The 14,819-nt window shown below is 34.2% G+C and overlaps 1 protein-coding gene across 1 annotated transcript; it reads left to right on the top strand.

Moving 5' to 3' along the window:
* The first annotated feature begins 256 nt into the window (after positions 1-256).
* On the top strand, positions 257-10,149 carry LOC145602723 (protein NRT1/ PTR FAMILY 2.12-like). Its single transcript, XM_081658891.1, has 4 exons — positions 257-581; positions 4,143-4,360; positions 8,037-8,632; positions 9,057-10,149. The coding sequence occupies exons 1-4, from the start codon at positions 389-391 to the stop codon at positions 9,928-9,930; spliced, it is 1,881 nt and encodes a 626-aa protein (XP_081515017.1). The 5' UTR covers positions 257-388; the 3' UTR covers positions 9,931-10,149.
* Positions 10,150-14,819: the final 4,670 nt, after the last annotated feature.

A 14,819-nucleotide genomic window follows, 5' to 3' on the forward strand; every position in this document is an offset into this window, starting at 1 on the left:
ACAGAGTATTGCTTAGTTTTATTTGTGCCAATATATATATATATAAAACAGGGTCCACACATTAATATCTCATTATTATTAATTAATAATTGATGAATTTTATGGTAATGTTACACACGTCATTTTCATTAATAATGACGTGCTACGTATTCTTTCACGAAAATGCTACTACTAGCTAATTTTTGTTTTGGAATTAGTACAAGTAACACTCGTCTCACACTTTAATAATTTTGGTCAGTTTCATACCACCAACTTGCTTGATTTAATTCGCCGTTTTTATGTCCCATATATATAATGGCTTTTGGTGCTATTAACCGAGTTATAATAATGCACAAGAAAAACAAGACTTTATAGTTAGAGTGAGAAAGAAAATAACAACTAGCTAGCCATGGAGATCAACAAAGAGCAAGTACATTCTTCTTGGTTACCATGGTGTTGTAGTCGAAAAGCATTTTCGACAACTTCGAGCGAGGTCCCTTTGGATGAACGAGAAGCTCATGAGGATGATGAGAAACGAGTAGTTATGGTGAGCTCAAACTCGAAAAAGCCCGGTGGATGGAAGTCTATGCCTTTTATTCTAGGTCGATCTCTCTTCTCCTTTCTTTATGTCTAATTTTTCTTACACTTACACTTACACTTTGATTATATCGAGTTTAAGGTGTTATAGTCTATACGTACACCCAATCATTCACGTACTGCGTATTATACCTCGTATTAATTACTCTATATATTCGGGCTATGCAGTGTGTTTTAGATGGTATATATGAAACATAAATAATATACATGTATATTTTACTAGAAATGGGTAAGAACTCTATGCAAGTTTAGTATTTAAGATTTTCTCTAAAAAAATCATATTTGATACGGAGTACTTATAGCAGTATTGAAACTTTCTTATTTAGCTTTTTCTTGGCTTTACCGATAATTTAAAAATACATACATATACATATACATATATATATATATATATATATATATATATATATATATATATATATATATATATATATATTGAGACAATTTAAATTAAGGCACAATTTAACGACCCTTTTGAGAAAATATGTTAAATGATTTTAGAAATAAAAAAGTATGTTTATTGAAATTTCCTTCCGGACCTTTAATATCTTCAACACGTTAAAGCGCTTTACAAATTGTTATTCTACTTAATTTGACACAAGACAACGTGGTATGGTAAATTTTTCAATTGCACATCTTAATTCATAATTTTCGTTTTTTTTTTTTTTTTTTTAGATTATAGGAAAATATTATTAGGAGTATTTTTTTTTTCTCGAAGTAAAATAATCAATTAGTACTCGAAGTACTAGGTTTTGAAGTTTAATTGCTGTTAATTTAGAGAAAGTTTGGGACAACGCATGAGATCGCTAAAACGAAGAGTAAGCATTAATAATTTGGTATGATAATCTAACATTGCAGGTCTCGGAATTTCGTTGATTTAGGCCCCGTTCTCTTCACCTTATTTTTGTTGAACTGAAATTATTTTTACTGAAACAAAATTATATTTGTTGAACTTAAATTATTTTTACTAAACTTAAATTAATTTCTGAACTGAAATTATTTTTACTAATATTCTATTATAATTCTTCTTTAAGAAAACTGAATTTTACTGAACTAACCTTATTTTTACTGAATTGAAATTATTTTTACTGAATTGAAATTATTTTTACTGAACTGAACTTATTTTTACTGAATTGAAATTAATTTACTGCCTAACTTAATATTATTTTTATAAGGTGAAGATAACATGGTCTTAGAAATTATTGTACAAAATTTGAAAGTCCCTTTTAATTTTCATTAATACAAGAGAAATTTTACAAGTGTTCGACCGTTGTATGTACGAGTATAAGAAAAAATGATGTAACAGAGAAACGACGTTAGTCAGAGCAATAACCAATGAACATGCAAAAGAGAATATCGTGCATATCAGAAAATTGTTACAAAGGCTTTATATACTAGTATTTCCACTCCAAATTAATTCAGTGATCACGTTTTTACTATTTGATTCAGAAACACTATCAATGTGATGATTAATTATTGATATACAGAGATAGAGTAAACTTGAAAGCTACTCCGTACAATTTAAATTTGTTATAATATAATGTAGTTATAATCTGAATGATGTATAGTACTTACAATTGAATCTAATGTTTCATTTTGACAATTTTAATTTTGTGATTACACGAATAAAATCCATTAATCGTACTACATTACTACTATAAATGTAATACATAGTGTTGTGTACCATGAATCAATATATATAGAGTTTTACAAGACTCGTAATCCTGGTAAGATAAGGATACAGAAAATATATAAATACTATCCTAAGCAGCAACAAATATTTTCATAACTATAAAAACTATCATATTGTATAATTGTAGAATTTACTATGTAATAAACACATTTGAAGTAAGTAAGATAACATAATTCCAAAATAGCTCATGACAATTAAAAGATTATACTCATGTATTACTCGTAGAAAGCAAGAGTGCACACAAGCTAAAAGGCTTTCTCTCTTAAAGGAATATATCCAACTCCATAGAAGGCAACCACGCATGGTTTTCAATTGAGCTATTAATTATTAGCCTACCTTAATAAAAAATTTTAAGGCTCATTATGTTCCTTATTGTTTGTGTCGTTTGAAATCTTTGTGGGAGTTAAAAAATGTTGAAAGCGCATAACACAAAAAAAAAAAAAAAAAAAAAAAAAGAAAAGTGAAGATAACTTTTAACTAAAGGGAGACAATTACTATACAAATAGAAAAAGTTGAAAGATCTAACAAGCAAGAAAAAAAAGATCGAGATCAAAAGCAAAAAAAAAAAGGAAAAGAAAAATAGCACTTGAAAGAAAAACTAAGAAAAGGAAAGGATTTAAGGATCCACTACTTCTACTGTAATTTTTAGCTAGACTAGAGGACCATTAAGTTCATCATAGTGCACCTTTTTTTTTTTTTTTTTTTTTTTTTTTTTGTCTTTCAAATCAGTAAATCTCAACCACAAAGCGACATAAGTGGTACCCACGATAGACTTATCCTAAAAAAGATTAAGATTTTAAAGAAATAGCATGTTCATTTCTGTTCATGAAAGAGACCCATGCTCTACACTTTATCATGAGTTCATGACCCGGTGACCTCATTTCTGCACCTATGAAAGAGTTACGTATGAATATTGAAGCATAGTGACATAGACGAAAGTTGATTTCAAATGTCATTACCTTACACTACAATACTAGATTACTAGCTGCATGCATATATTGAATTAATGAACTACTATCTCTGTTTCACATTAGTTTGTTATAACTTTTAGGTAGTTTAGTGAGATATAAAAATTTTTAAGTTACAACTAATGTGAGACAGAAGTAGTACTTGACTTCCAATCATCTAAAGTTATTAACTTGAGGACAAACATGATAGCGTGTATTTTGGATGTTTCCTAAACTACATGGTAGCATGGCTACCTTGATTCGGGTGTCTCGAATTTAGTTCCTCTATGATCTATCTCTTTGTCTATCCTCAATCCATGACACTAGGTAGCACTCCTAAAAATGAACTTATTATTGATTTCCTAAGTTGGTACATTAACCCTCATTCCCTCAAACTGTTCTCTAATAACCGAGATCCTTCTTCACCAACTTCCAATTAAGTTGAGGCTAAGGGAAAAGCAATACCAACTTGGTGTTGGCTTTTAGCATGAAGAAATCAATTATAGTGTACAATTTGGTTAAAGTTAATTAGGTATCATAGAATGTGGAAATGTTATTTTATTTTATTTTATTTGATAGTTTTACGCATATATTATTGTAAATAACATGTGCACGTTTGAATTTTAGATAAATATTAGCGATGATACATTTGAGTGTACTTACATGACTTCTAGAAAATCTAATCTCTCATCTAGAACGAGTAAAAAAAAAAAAATAAATAAACCATGAATTTTGTCTTAATAAAGCATACATATATGCATGAAAGTACTTTTAAATAAAGAAAAAGAACAATGGAAGAACTTAAGGAAGTTTAATGTTTTATGATTACATAAATTAGGTCAAAATCATTTTATATTTTGCTTAATTATGATCTATAGCAATTTACAAATCAGTTTGGTAGATATTAAAATTTGTGGTGGGTGCAGGAAATGAGACATTTGAGAGGCTAGCAACATTTGGGGTACTAGCCAACTTTATGGTGTATCTAAGGCGTGAGTATCATATGGACCAGGTGGCCGCCACTAACGTCATCAACATCTTCTCCGGGGTGGCTAATTTCGCCCCTTTGGTTGGCGCTTTTCTCTCCGATGCTTTCATTGGCCGCTTTTGGGCTATCGCTATTGGTTCTTTGGCTGCTTTTCTGGTATGCATGTTCCCTTCACCTTTTTTTTAAAAAATCATTAAGAATCAAACTAGATTAGTCAATAAAATCAAATCAAACTTCATATTTTGCGTGTATTTTCTTGTTATTGACATAATATACATCAAAACGTATTTTACAAGACTACACTTGATTATATGTTGTTTAATTTCCTTATATGTTAGTGTATAAATGTAATCAAAGTTTATTAAAAACAAGCAGATGAAAAGATCACGTTAGACCTTATGTATTTAGACCATATAACAACACCTTATTAAAATTTCGTCTTTGTTTAGTTCACATCTATATCTATATCTATATTTATATCTATCTATCTATCTATACTAAGTATTTAAAAACACAAACCACATCTATCTATACTAAGTATTTAAAAACACAAACCACAAATTTTTCATATGACACATGGCATCACAATTCACAAGTCACTCATCACCCCATATGCCACATGACACCTCCCTTAATATGTATGTTTAAGTCTTAATGCAACTTATAAATTCAAGTAAAAAAAATGAAATGTTTCATTTTCACCATAATAAGATAATATTCAATTACTATATAAAAAAAAAAAATCAATTAATTAGTACACATTACATAAACATATGAATTATCATAAAACTTGTCTTTTCATCTCCTAGACTTTAAATATAATTTAAATTAATATGTCATTTCATATCCCACTTTCTTTCATGTATATATATCTAACTAAATTCTTTCATGTTCTTTAACAGTTCTACCCTCACTCTTTTTTTCTTTTAAGTTTTAAAAATGAAACAATTTCTTTGTATAAAAGCATACCTACATATGAATATAACTAAGCCAAGTAACTACCCGTGCATTAAACGGGCCAAAAAGCTAGTTAGGATTAAATAAAATGCAGCATAACGACACCTTAAATGAAGGTCTATGGACGTTGCTGCAATTGAATTGCATGATCTACACGAATAAAGCATAACGATGCAAGCGCATGCATGACGTTAATAATAATATTGGATGATTTATGGTTGTCGTTTGAAAAATGATGACCATAATTTTAAAAATGCACGGTTAAGATTTAATGATTTTTGAATTATTTTTAAATGTTAACATTAAATAAAAATTAATTTAATTATTTCCTGATAAAAAATTAATTTTTTTTTTTTAGGAAAAATTAAATTAATTTAATTTATAATTAAAACTGAATTTTATAAAATTTAATTTGAAAAAATTTCAAAATTCAAAATAATTGATTTTTTAAAAATTTAAATGAATTCCTAAAATAAGAAAATGAATTATTTTAAGCCTCATACATTACAAAACATGAACTAACCGTACACTTATGAAAAATACTCTTATATGCATGATTCTTAACATTATAACATTACAAGTATATCGAGTATCAACGTAGGATCATGTGCAAATTGGGTCATTCATGTGTCACATGTTGTCACTGATTTGTACATGTAAAATTCATGCCAATCAACTTACCACATGATCCTACGTTTATTCTTTACTTAATAATACTATTTATAGCGTTGTAATATCAGCCTACAATACGTGGACTTATTATTGTTCTATGTACATAACCTTTAAGGTAGTCGTGCATGTGATCAACTAATTTAATTGGTTAAACTTTGAGGGGTTATTGGTATTCAAAACTCGTGATTGAATTTTGTCTACATCATTTGCTATTGACTATTGTAACTCTCTAACCCTATAAAGTATAGGAAAAATTGCTCCCATTAATCTGAACTTTGCCTCGTCTGCTGAAAATAATCCCAACTTTCGTTTATTATCTATTGCACCCAACTTTAGGGGGTATTAATTTCTATTGCATCCAAATAACCTGCAACCGGTAAATCAGGTAAACATTTCTGATTTTTTTTGCACACGTGTCAACATGTAATTGGTTGAAAAAAATAGAAAAAAAAAATTAAAAACATAATTAAAAAAAAAACCCCAACAGCCACCTCCCCTTAGCTTCTCTTACTCACCGTCCACCACCGCCACCTCCCTTAGCTTCTCTCAGCCCCAACCTCCACGCCGGAACCCCTGGCCCACCTCGGCGTTGCAACCCCTGGCCCACCTCGACGCCGGAACCACCTCCAAAAACGCCCAACAACCACCAGAAACGCACCCCCATTTCTCCCTGAAAACGACCATAGAAATGGGTGAAAACGGCCAAAATTGGCCGATTCCGGGCTGATTGGTTGGAGTTAGCCCTAAATCGGCCGATTTCTGCCATTTTCTGCCAATTTCGTGGCCTCCTTGCTCGTGATTTGGGAAACTATGGTGGGGGAAGGGAAGGGAAGGGAAGGGGTGGAGGAGGGGTTTTCATGGGTGGGGAAGGGGTTTTCGGGGGTGGGGGAAGGGAAGGGGTAGGTTTTGAGGGAGGGGGAAAGCTGGGCGGTGGTTTCCGGCAGCAGGGAGGGGTTTTCGGGGGTGGGGGAAGGGAAGGGGTGGGTTTCGAGGGAGGGGGAAAGCTGGGCGATGGTTTCCGGAAGCAAGGGAGGGGTTTTTCGGGGGTGGGGGTGATTTCCCGGCGGGGTGGGGGTGTGGTGGCAGCCGCTGGGTATGGGTGGTTTGTGGGGTTTTTATTTTTTTTTGTTTTTTGTTTTTTTTTTTTTTTAAAAAAAAGCCAATCATACGCTGACACGTGGTTAGGTAACCTGCTACATCAGGTTAGATGACCTGTTGGGTGCAACGAAAATTAATAACCCCCAAAGTTGGGTGCAATAGATAATAAACGAAAGTTGGGATTATTTTCGGCGGACGAGGCAAAGTTCAGATTAATGGGAGCAATTTTTCCTAAAGTATAATATAATGAAATTAAAAACAATAGTTGAAGTAATAGTTGTGCTTTTAAGATTAAGTGTAGAAGCATGGATTTTCTAGAAGGTTAGTAGCATATTCAAATTTTAGGATAATAAGAATTGATTAAGCACACAACGACGTCTAACCACGTTTTAGAAAATAAGTTAAGGCATCAAGACGTGTTATGTATGGTGAACTGATGCACAAGGGTAATTAATTAATCGTAGAAGATCTAAGTTTGACAAGAGCTAACTTCACAACTGCCATTGAGAAAAATATCATTAAGTATATTATAAGAAAAGAGTAGTAATTCATTTGTCCAATGGTTACTTTCTTTAGTTTCTTCATAATGTGACTTAAGAAGTTTTGAGTCAAATTAGAGTAGGTATCATTATGAGATGGAGGGAGCTTAGTAGGTTTTTTTTTTTTTTTTTTTTTTTTTTTTTTTTTTTTTTTTTTTTTTTTTTTTTTTGAGAAAAGCTTAGTAGGTAATTAGAAATGAATAATCATGGAATTTTTGACGTGCAAATGAAACTAATAATGGCATATGTAAAAGGAGATGTTGAAGTTATACACGTGAATTATGAAGTGATATGGAAATTAAAAAAATATATATTATTCAAAATTTTTATCAATAGCATGAGTGTACATCAAATTAGGAAACTTTTATATCCAAATAACTTTTGATCATGCTAATATTTTTTTTACAATTGGTGTAAACATCTATTATACACCTAGTTTATATAAAATATTGTATGTTTTTTTTTTCTTTTAATTTTTGTGAAAAGGTAAAAAAATTAAAACCTCTGGAAGCCCTCTTCACAAGAGGAGTGCTATAAAAGATAACAAGTTTTAATTACTTTGACAGGGAATGGTGGGCCTAACATTAACAGCATGGATCCCTAACCTAACACCACCTTGGTGTCCATTCAATGACAGCAAAAATGTCCAAACATTAAACCCAAAACAAATGGGCTCATGTCAACAGCCCAATGGACATCAAATGGGCTTCTTAGTCCTTAGCCTTGGGCTACTCTGCTTAGGAACAGCAGGAATAAGGCCCAATAGCATACCATTTGGAATGGACCAATTTGATCATACTACTGAAGAAGGAAGAAGAGGGATTAATAGTTACTACAATTGGTATTACACAACTTTTACAATTGTGGTAATGTTAACTCTTACTGTTGTTGTGTATATCCAAGACTCTGTGAGTTGGATTTGGGGGTTTGGTATCCCTACATCTCTTATGTTTTGCTCCATTTTGCTCTTCTTCTTTGGGATGAAGTTGTTTGTGTATGTCAAGCCTCAAGGTAGCATCTTCTCTAGCATCTTTCGAGTTTTCGTTGCAACTTATAAAAAGCATCACCTTGAACTTCCTCATAGTGTCGAGAAGGGTGTTTACTATGATCCGCCACCTTCTGGGGTTTTGGAGTCTGTGCTTCCTCTTACTCATCAATTCAGGTAATTTTTAATTTCCTAAGATAAAAATCTACAGTCACAACTTTATACGACCGGTATGATAGGTGACAATAAACATTAAACAACGGTACTAGTTATATGAGCTTTCTATAAATGATAATTCATGGTACTTTTTAAATACGTTTGTTCTCTGTAATTAAGTGTTAATAGAATTATACATATTTATTAATTAGGTGTTGAGTTAGATTACCCTAGAAATTGCAATAGCTTTTCATTTTCCTACACAACTAATCAATTAGGAAACCAAAATTATGTGTGGAATAATGAAAAGCTCTTGCATTCATCCTAATCGATTAGTTGTGTAGGATAATTAGAGGTTAAAGTTCGAAACTTGATCCTATATACCTTTTAATCTAAGATTCGCCACTGTATTTAATTAATTATTTGTGGAATTATTACATGCCAGCTTCTTAAACAAATCAGCAATAATACAAGAGGGAGAGATCAACAAAGATACATATACAAAAACACCAACAAGTAAGTGGACCTTATGTAGCGTACAAGAAGTTGAAGAAGTAAAATGTGTGATAAGAGTACTCCCAATCTGGGCATCAGGTATTATTTGTTTCACCTCAGCTGCACAACAATCAACCTTTGCAGTCTCACAAGCCATGATCATGAACCGAGCCATAGGCCCGAAATTTCAAATCCCACCAGGCTCAATTAGTATCATATCCATGCTTGCCATAGGAGTATGGGTGCCAATATATGATCGTTTCATCGTTCCATCTCTTCGAAAGGTCACGAAGCATGAGAATGGCATTACACTTCTCCAACGAATGGGGATTGGCCTAGTTTTCTCGGTCATGTCAATGATAGTGGCCGGTCTAGTAGAGCAAAAGAGAAGAAACGCGGCAAATGATCACCACCAAATGCTATCGATTGGGTGGTTGGCCCCTCAGTTAGTCATGTTAGGACTAGCAGAAGGGTTCAATTTCATAGCACAAATTGAATTCTACAACAAGGAGTTTCCTGAGAATTTGAGAAGTATCGCAACTTCTATGTTCTTTTGCACCATTGCCGGTGCAAACTACTTGAGCAGTGCATTGGTGAGTATTGTTCATAAGTTTACCGGTAGACATGGTAAGCCAGATTGGCTAACCAATGATATAAACCAAGGAAGGGTGGACTACTTTTACTACTTGCTTGCTATAATGGGTGTGCTAAATCTCATATATTTTGTGATTTTTGCTAAGAAATATAAATATAAAGGTAGCAATAATGTTAATTTAGAAGGGAAAGATATTACTGACATAGAGCTTGATCTTGTTAAACATTGAAGAGAAGAGAGTTCTGTACTACTTAGTCTAAGGCTCTAAGCTAGATAGGGTATATATATATATATATATATATATATATATATATATATATATATATATATATATATATATATATATATATATATATGTAATAAGGTGAATTTGAGAATTTTACATAGTTGTGTAATATTTGATCTTTTAATATTATCTAACTCATGTTTTGATGGGTGTAATAATTGAGACGTGCAATTTTTTTCGTTGTAATATATAAAATGCGTTCTAGCAAAAGTGAAAAAAGTATGGGTAAAAAACTAACATTTAGCCTAGCTTATTGCACTTTAAGAACGACAATGCATTTATGTTCACATTGCTTATTTTTTTGTAAAAAGGGTATTTGAGTATGTAGGTAAGATCGACATCCCAAACCTTTTGTTAGGAATCAATTCAACAAAAAACTTAAGTTAACGATTAACAAAATACATTAATGTTAGAAATATGATGTTGTGACCATGAAAATAATAAAGAAATTAGGGCAAAAATACAATACTCCATTGTAGATCTCATAAAAGCTGTGACGCGTTTTACGGCTGCCCTAGAAGTGTATTTCGCCACCACCGGTACGAGGCTCTCAGTGACGAATGCTCCCCAAGGGTAACACAGCTACCTTCCAATTCCGTACCCCGATTGGAAGGTTGGAATTACTTCAAGAACTGCTCAGACCTCTATGGGAATGGTTTTGTGTTTATTGTGTTTAGGGTTTCACAATACTCTGTGTTTTTCTATCTCAGTAAAAAATAATAGCTCAAGGGTATTTATAGGTTATGAAAAGAAATCAAGAATAAGGAAACAAAATCCCGAACAAAAACGCGTTTCCCAAATCCTTGCAAGGTCCGCCCGGTCTGCCAGGGCGAGTCTGCCCTACCGGGCACGACAAGCAAAGCTCAAAAACCGGGTTTTAGGCTTTGCCCGGTCTGCCCGGGCAAGTCCGCCCTACCGGGCGCGCAGGGGTAAGTAATGATACGGAGTAGTTCGAAGCTCCGCCCTGGCAGGGCAACTGGGAAACAAAAATAGGGAGTTTACTACCTTGATGACAAGCTTACTTCTCACCGCCCCACCCCCCAGGACAAGTCCGCCCTGCCAGGGCAAGAAGGATAAGAAGCTTATCACCAAACATAGCTCAATACAATCGACCGATTGAATTGTTCAACTTGCATTACTCCCAACAATCCCCCACAAATGCAATCGAACATGAGATCTAGAAATCTGAGCAGTAAAGGAAAGGATAAGCGCATAAGTGAAATAACCCATAAGGATTGAACTAACACATTAGTGGAATGGGGTGTTCAACATTCTATATAGTATAAATTGAACTCCTAAGATCATTGAAAGAACCCGACACCACACACTATACCTTTAAAGGCTTGAAATAATTCCGCGTCCGCATGAAACGTCATACGAGGCCAACTTTCCCTTGGATTTCTAGTGAGTGTTGTTAGGAACCTACATAGATTCCATAGGAGGATGCCAACCCTGTTCACTCACATAGGTGTCTCATCAAGTCTAAATGTCCCATAGACCACCCAAAAGGGATATGAAACATTAAGGACAACGTCCAACCTATCCATTAGTGTATCCATCAAGACCGATTACTCGGACCACTCATCGAAGCTATGGATACATCAAAACACTGATGTTTAGTCTCACAATCAAACACATATGCGCATCTATCTAGGCTTCCTATAGTTCAACCCCTTCTCGGATGACTATAAGGCTAGATGCATTCAACATGAAGCTCAACTTCACAACGATGGTGAATCTATCAAGTTCTCTCATAGAACCACCCAATTCGGGCTATAGATTCATCATGAACGATAACGTTCATCTCATAGATAAATATGAAGGAATTGTGTCTTCAATAAGTGCAATTACTAGATATATCAAGGATCACTATTATGGAGATAATAAGTTCATTCTATTGGGGCGTCATCCTCTGTTGCTAGACTATGAGAGATGATCTTTGGACTAGTCAAATAGTCCAAAGCCCTCTAGAATGGATCCTATGAGGTCACACACAAGGGTAGTATTAGGTTAAGCAAGTAAGAGGCCCATTAATGGGCCTCATGAGCAATTAACTAATCATGAATTGGATTGGGCTAGCATAGTTAGATCGGAATTAGGTTTTGGGCTTTTAACATGGGCTCTTATTTAGAGATGAGATCTATAAATAAGATCCATGCCTAGGGTTTGCTGTAGGCAGTCATAATTCACACATAGTGAATTTTGACATCAAGGCAACCAATCCCAAAAACCTTAATCCCTCTCTCTACTCACGGCTTTCCTTCTCCTTCCCTCGTCCGTACGGCCGGCCACCCTAGGTGGCGCATGTGGTGTTCGTGGTGGTTCATGGTGGTTCGTTGCTCGCTCTTCTCCATAGAAGGTCAATTGAAGGTTTCAATTGCAACTAACTAGCATTAGTGGAGGTCTTAATCCATGCCCGTGGACCAAGTAGAGGAATCACGCTTGAGGTTCTTTATCTCCCCTTGTTCTTGCTCGATCGCATGCACGTGGAATCACGCTTCAAAGGTACAATTATGTGTTCTTTATGTGTTATGCAATGATCCTTGGTTTAGGTGCTTTATGAATATGATTCATGTTTATTTCCGTTGCGTAGCACCTATAAACCCCTACAAAATATTGGCGGTACATCTATCAAGTCCTTCACAATAGGACCACCCAATTCGGGCTATAGACATATTAAGAGCATAACTCAATCTAGATCACACATTAGGTCCTTTAAATTAATAACATAAAGGCTTATGCCAGAGAAACATACATTCCACATGAATGAATTAATAGAAGATCACTCACATGAGTGAATAAGTAAGCAATATTAGATTTAACATGTTTAATAATCACAACATCGCAGAGTCTCAAAAATAAACTGCGGAGCACAATAAGGAATATCTCACCTTCTATAAACACCCCCACACAACAAGCATTTAGGTTATCACATATATAACTAATCTGTTAATCAAGAGGGGGGCTAATACACCTTTTGTGAGACAAACCATTAGCCAACAAGAGAGCTGAACACAATATAATTGCTACCTCCATATAAATTTCAATAACCAACATTAAGACACTAACAATTTAAATGGCCTCTCCAAACAATACGATCATACCTTCAATTATTTCATTGTGGATTTCTTCTCTGAAAAACAACCTTGACCAACCTAACTCTTTTAGGCTTTGGTCGAGATAACACTTTTACTTCTGCTATATATAAACTTAGAAGATATAAACAATTGTCTCCCTTAGACCACAAAAGAAGTCATGCTACACGCAAACATCAACAAGAGGAATAGCAACACATTCACAATTCTACTCGATCTCCAAGTCTAACAAATTAACTAAGTACTCAAGAATTAACTCATATAATTCAACTACCCTTTAAGTCACATACTTGTAGGGTTCACTCAAAATACTTAGTTAAATTAAACATCATAATATCCATTTGCCACTGGATTAGGAATAAGAATAACACTTAAAAATAATTAAGGGTCACACAAACAAGTCCTAATCAATCAATGCACCCAATCAATGGATAATATACAACATAATGAGCAGAATTAATTAAGCACTCACTATAAAATCAAATAGCATGTAGCCACACATGAATAAGATGTATACTTCCTCAACATACTCACTATGGTGAGTCATACTAAATTACTAACATACTCGTTAGTTTCAATTCTAACTTTATTCCCCACAAAGCACAACAAAGCATCACAAAATACATGTGTGTTAAGCATAAGGGGCACATAAGAAAATACATTTGTAAAGTTAGAATTTAATAACAACAAATTAAAGGGGAACTTCCCTGGCATGAGTGGCACGTTCGATTTTGTGAGCGTCCAAGCGAGGTTGCTTGTACTACCTTTGAAAGAAGGATCTAAGGCTCATTTTTCTATGCGATTGCACGATTCAATTCGCTGCCCTTCGATCAACATTGCCGGTCAACATTCATATCAACCATAAACGACACTCATAGCCGTCTCTAATTACTTCAACTCTGCAAGACCAATATACAGTCTCGCCAATCGCAACCACGATCAAGAATATTGTTTGCAACTTTGCATACACCAAGGACAATGACGAACTCAGTTACGTTGACAAAAGGTCCAACAATACCATCCTGCAATCATATCAAGCATGCCGTTATCAAATCTTATAAATTAACTAATGTTTGATTGCAAACCCGCTAATAGCCACCACATGACTAAGCTAGTTGGAAAATTCATAAGATACTCCAATTTGAGACATCCACTATCACGTTCCCAAATCTTGGTAAAATAGTGATTATAGCCTCATGGAATAAAGAAACCGCCTCAGGTTGACTTTCCTTGGAAATTAATGGCTTAGTAATCTTATTCCACCCAATTTGTTGCAGACTTCGTAATCTAACAATACAACAAATCAAGAAGCATACTTACACACCATATGCTAACCACAAATTAAGAATAATTTTCCTTGCTCAATAACATCATAAATCGGCAGAGGACACTCCGTAGAAATAGTGGCCTCTCCAAAAGCTCAATGAATTTAATCGAATCAAATTTGGCAACCAGAGAATCAAACATGGTAACAACAAAAATACGCTTCTAGATTGTTAGAAATATGATGTTGTAACCATAAAAATAATAAAGAAATTAGGGCAAAAATACAATACTCCATTGTAGATCTCATAAAAGCTGTGACGCGTTTTACGGCTGCCCTAGAAGCGTATTTCGCCACCACCGGTACGAGGCTCTCAGTGACGAATGCTCCCCAAGGGTAACACAGCTACCTTCCAATTCCGTACCCCGATTGGAAGGTTGGAATTACTTCAAGAACTGCTCAGACCTCTATGG

This window comes from Chenopodium album, chromosome 21, assembly GCF_948465745.1.
Source record: "Chenopodium album chromosome 21, dcCheAlbu1.1, whole genome shotgun sequence".
In the NCBI taxonomy this organism is placed as follows: domain Eukaryota; kingdom Viridiplantae; phylum Streptophyta; class Magnoliopsida; order Caryophyllales; family Amaranthaceae; genus Chenopodium; species Chenopodium album.

Bases quoted from the DNA above. Each gene is read 5' to 3' on its own strand.
- LOC145602723 (XM_081658891.1), top strand. From the start codon at position 389: ATGGAGATCAACAAAGAGCAAGTACATTCTTCTTGGTTACCATGGTGT. The intron at 582-4,142 runs GTCGATCTCTCT...TGGTGGGTGCAG, and splicing joins GTCTATGCCTTTTATTCTAG to GAAATGAGACATTTGAGAGG. The intron at 8,633-9,056 runs GTAATTTTTAAT...ATTACATGCCAG, and splicing joins CCTCTTACTCATCAATTCAG to CTTCTTAAACAAATCAGCAA.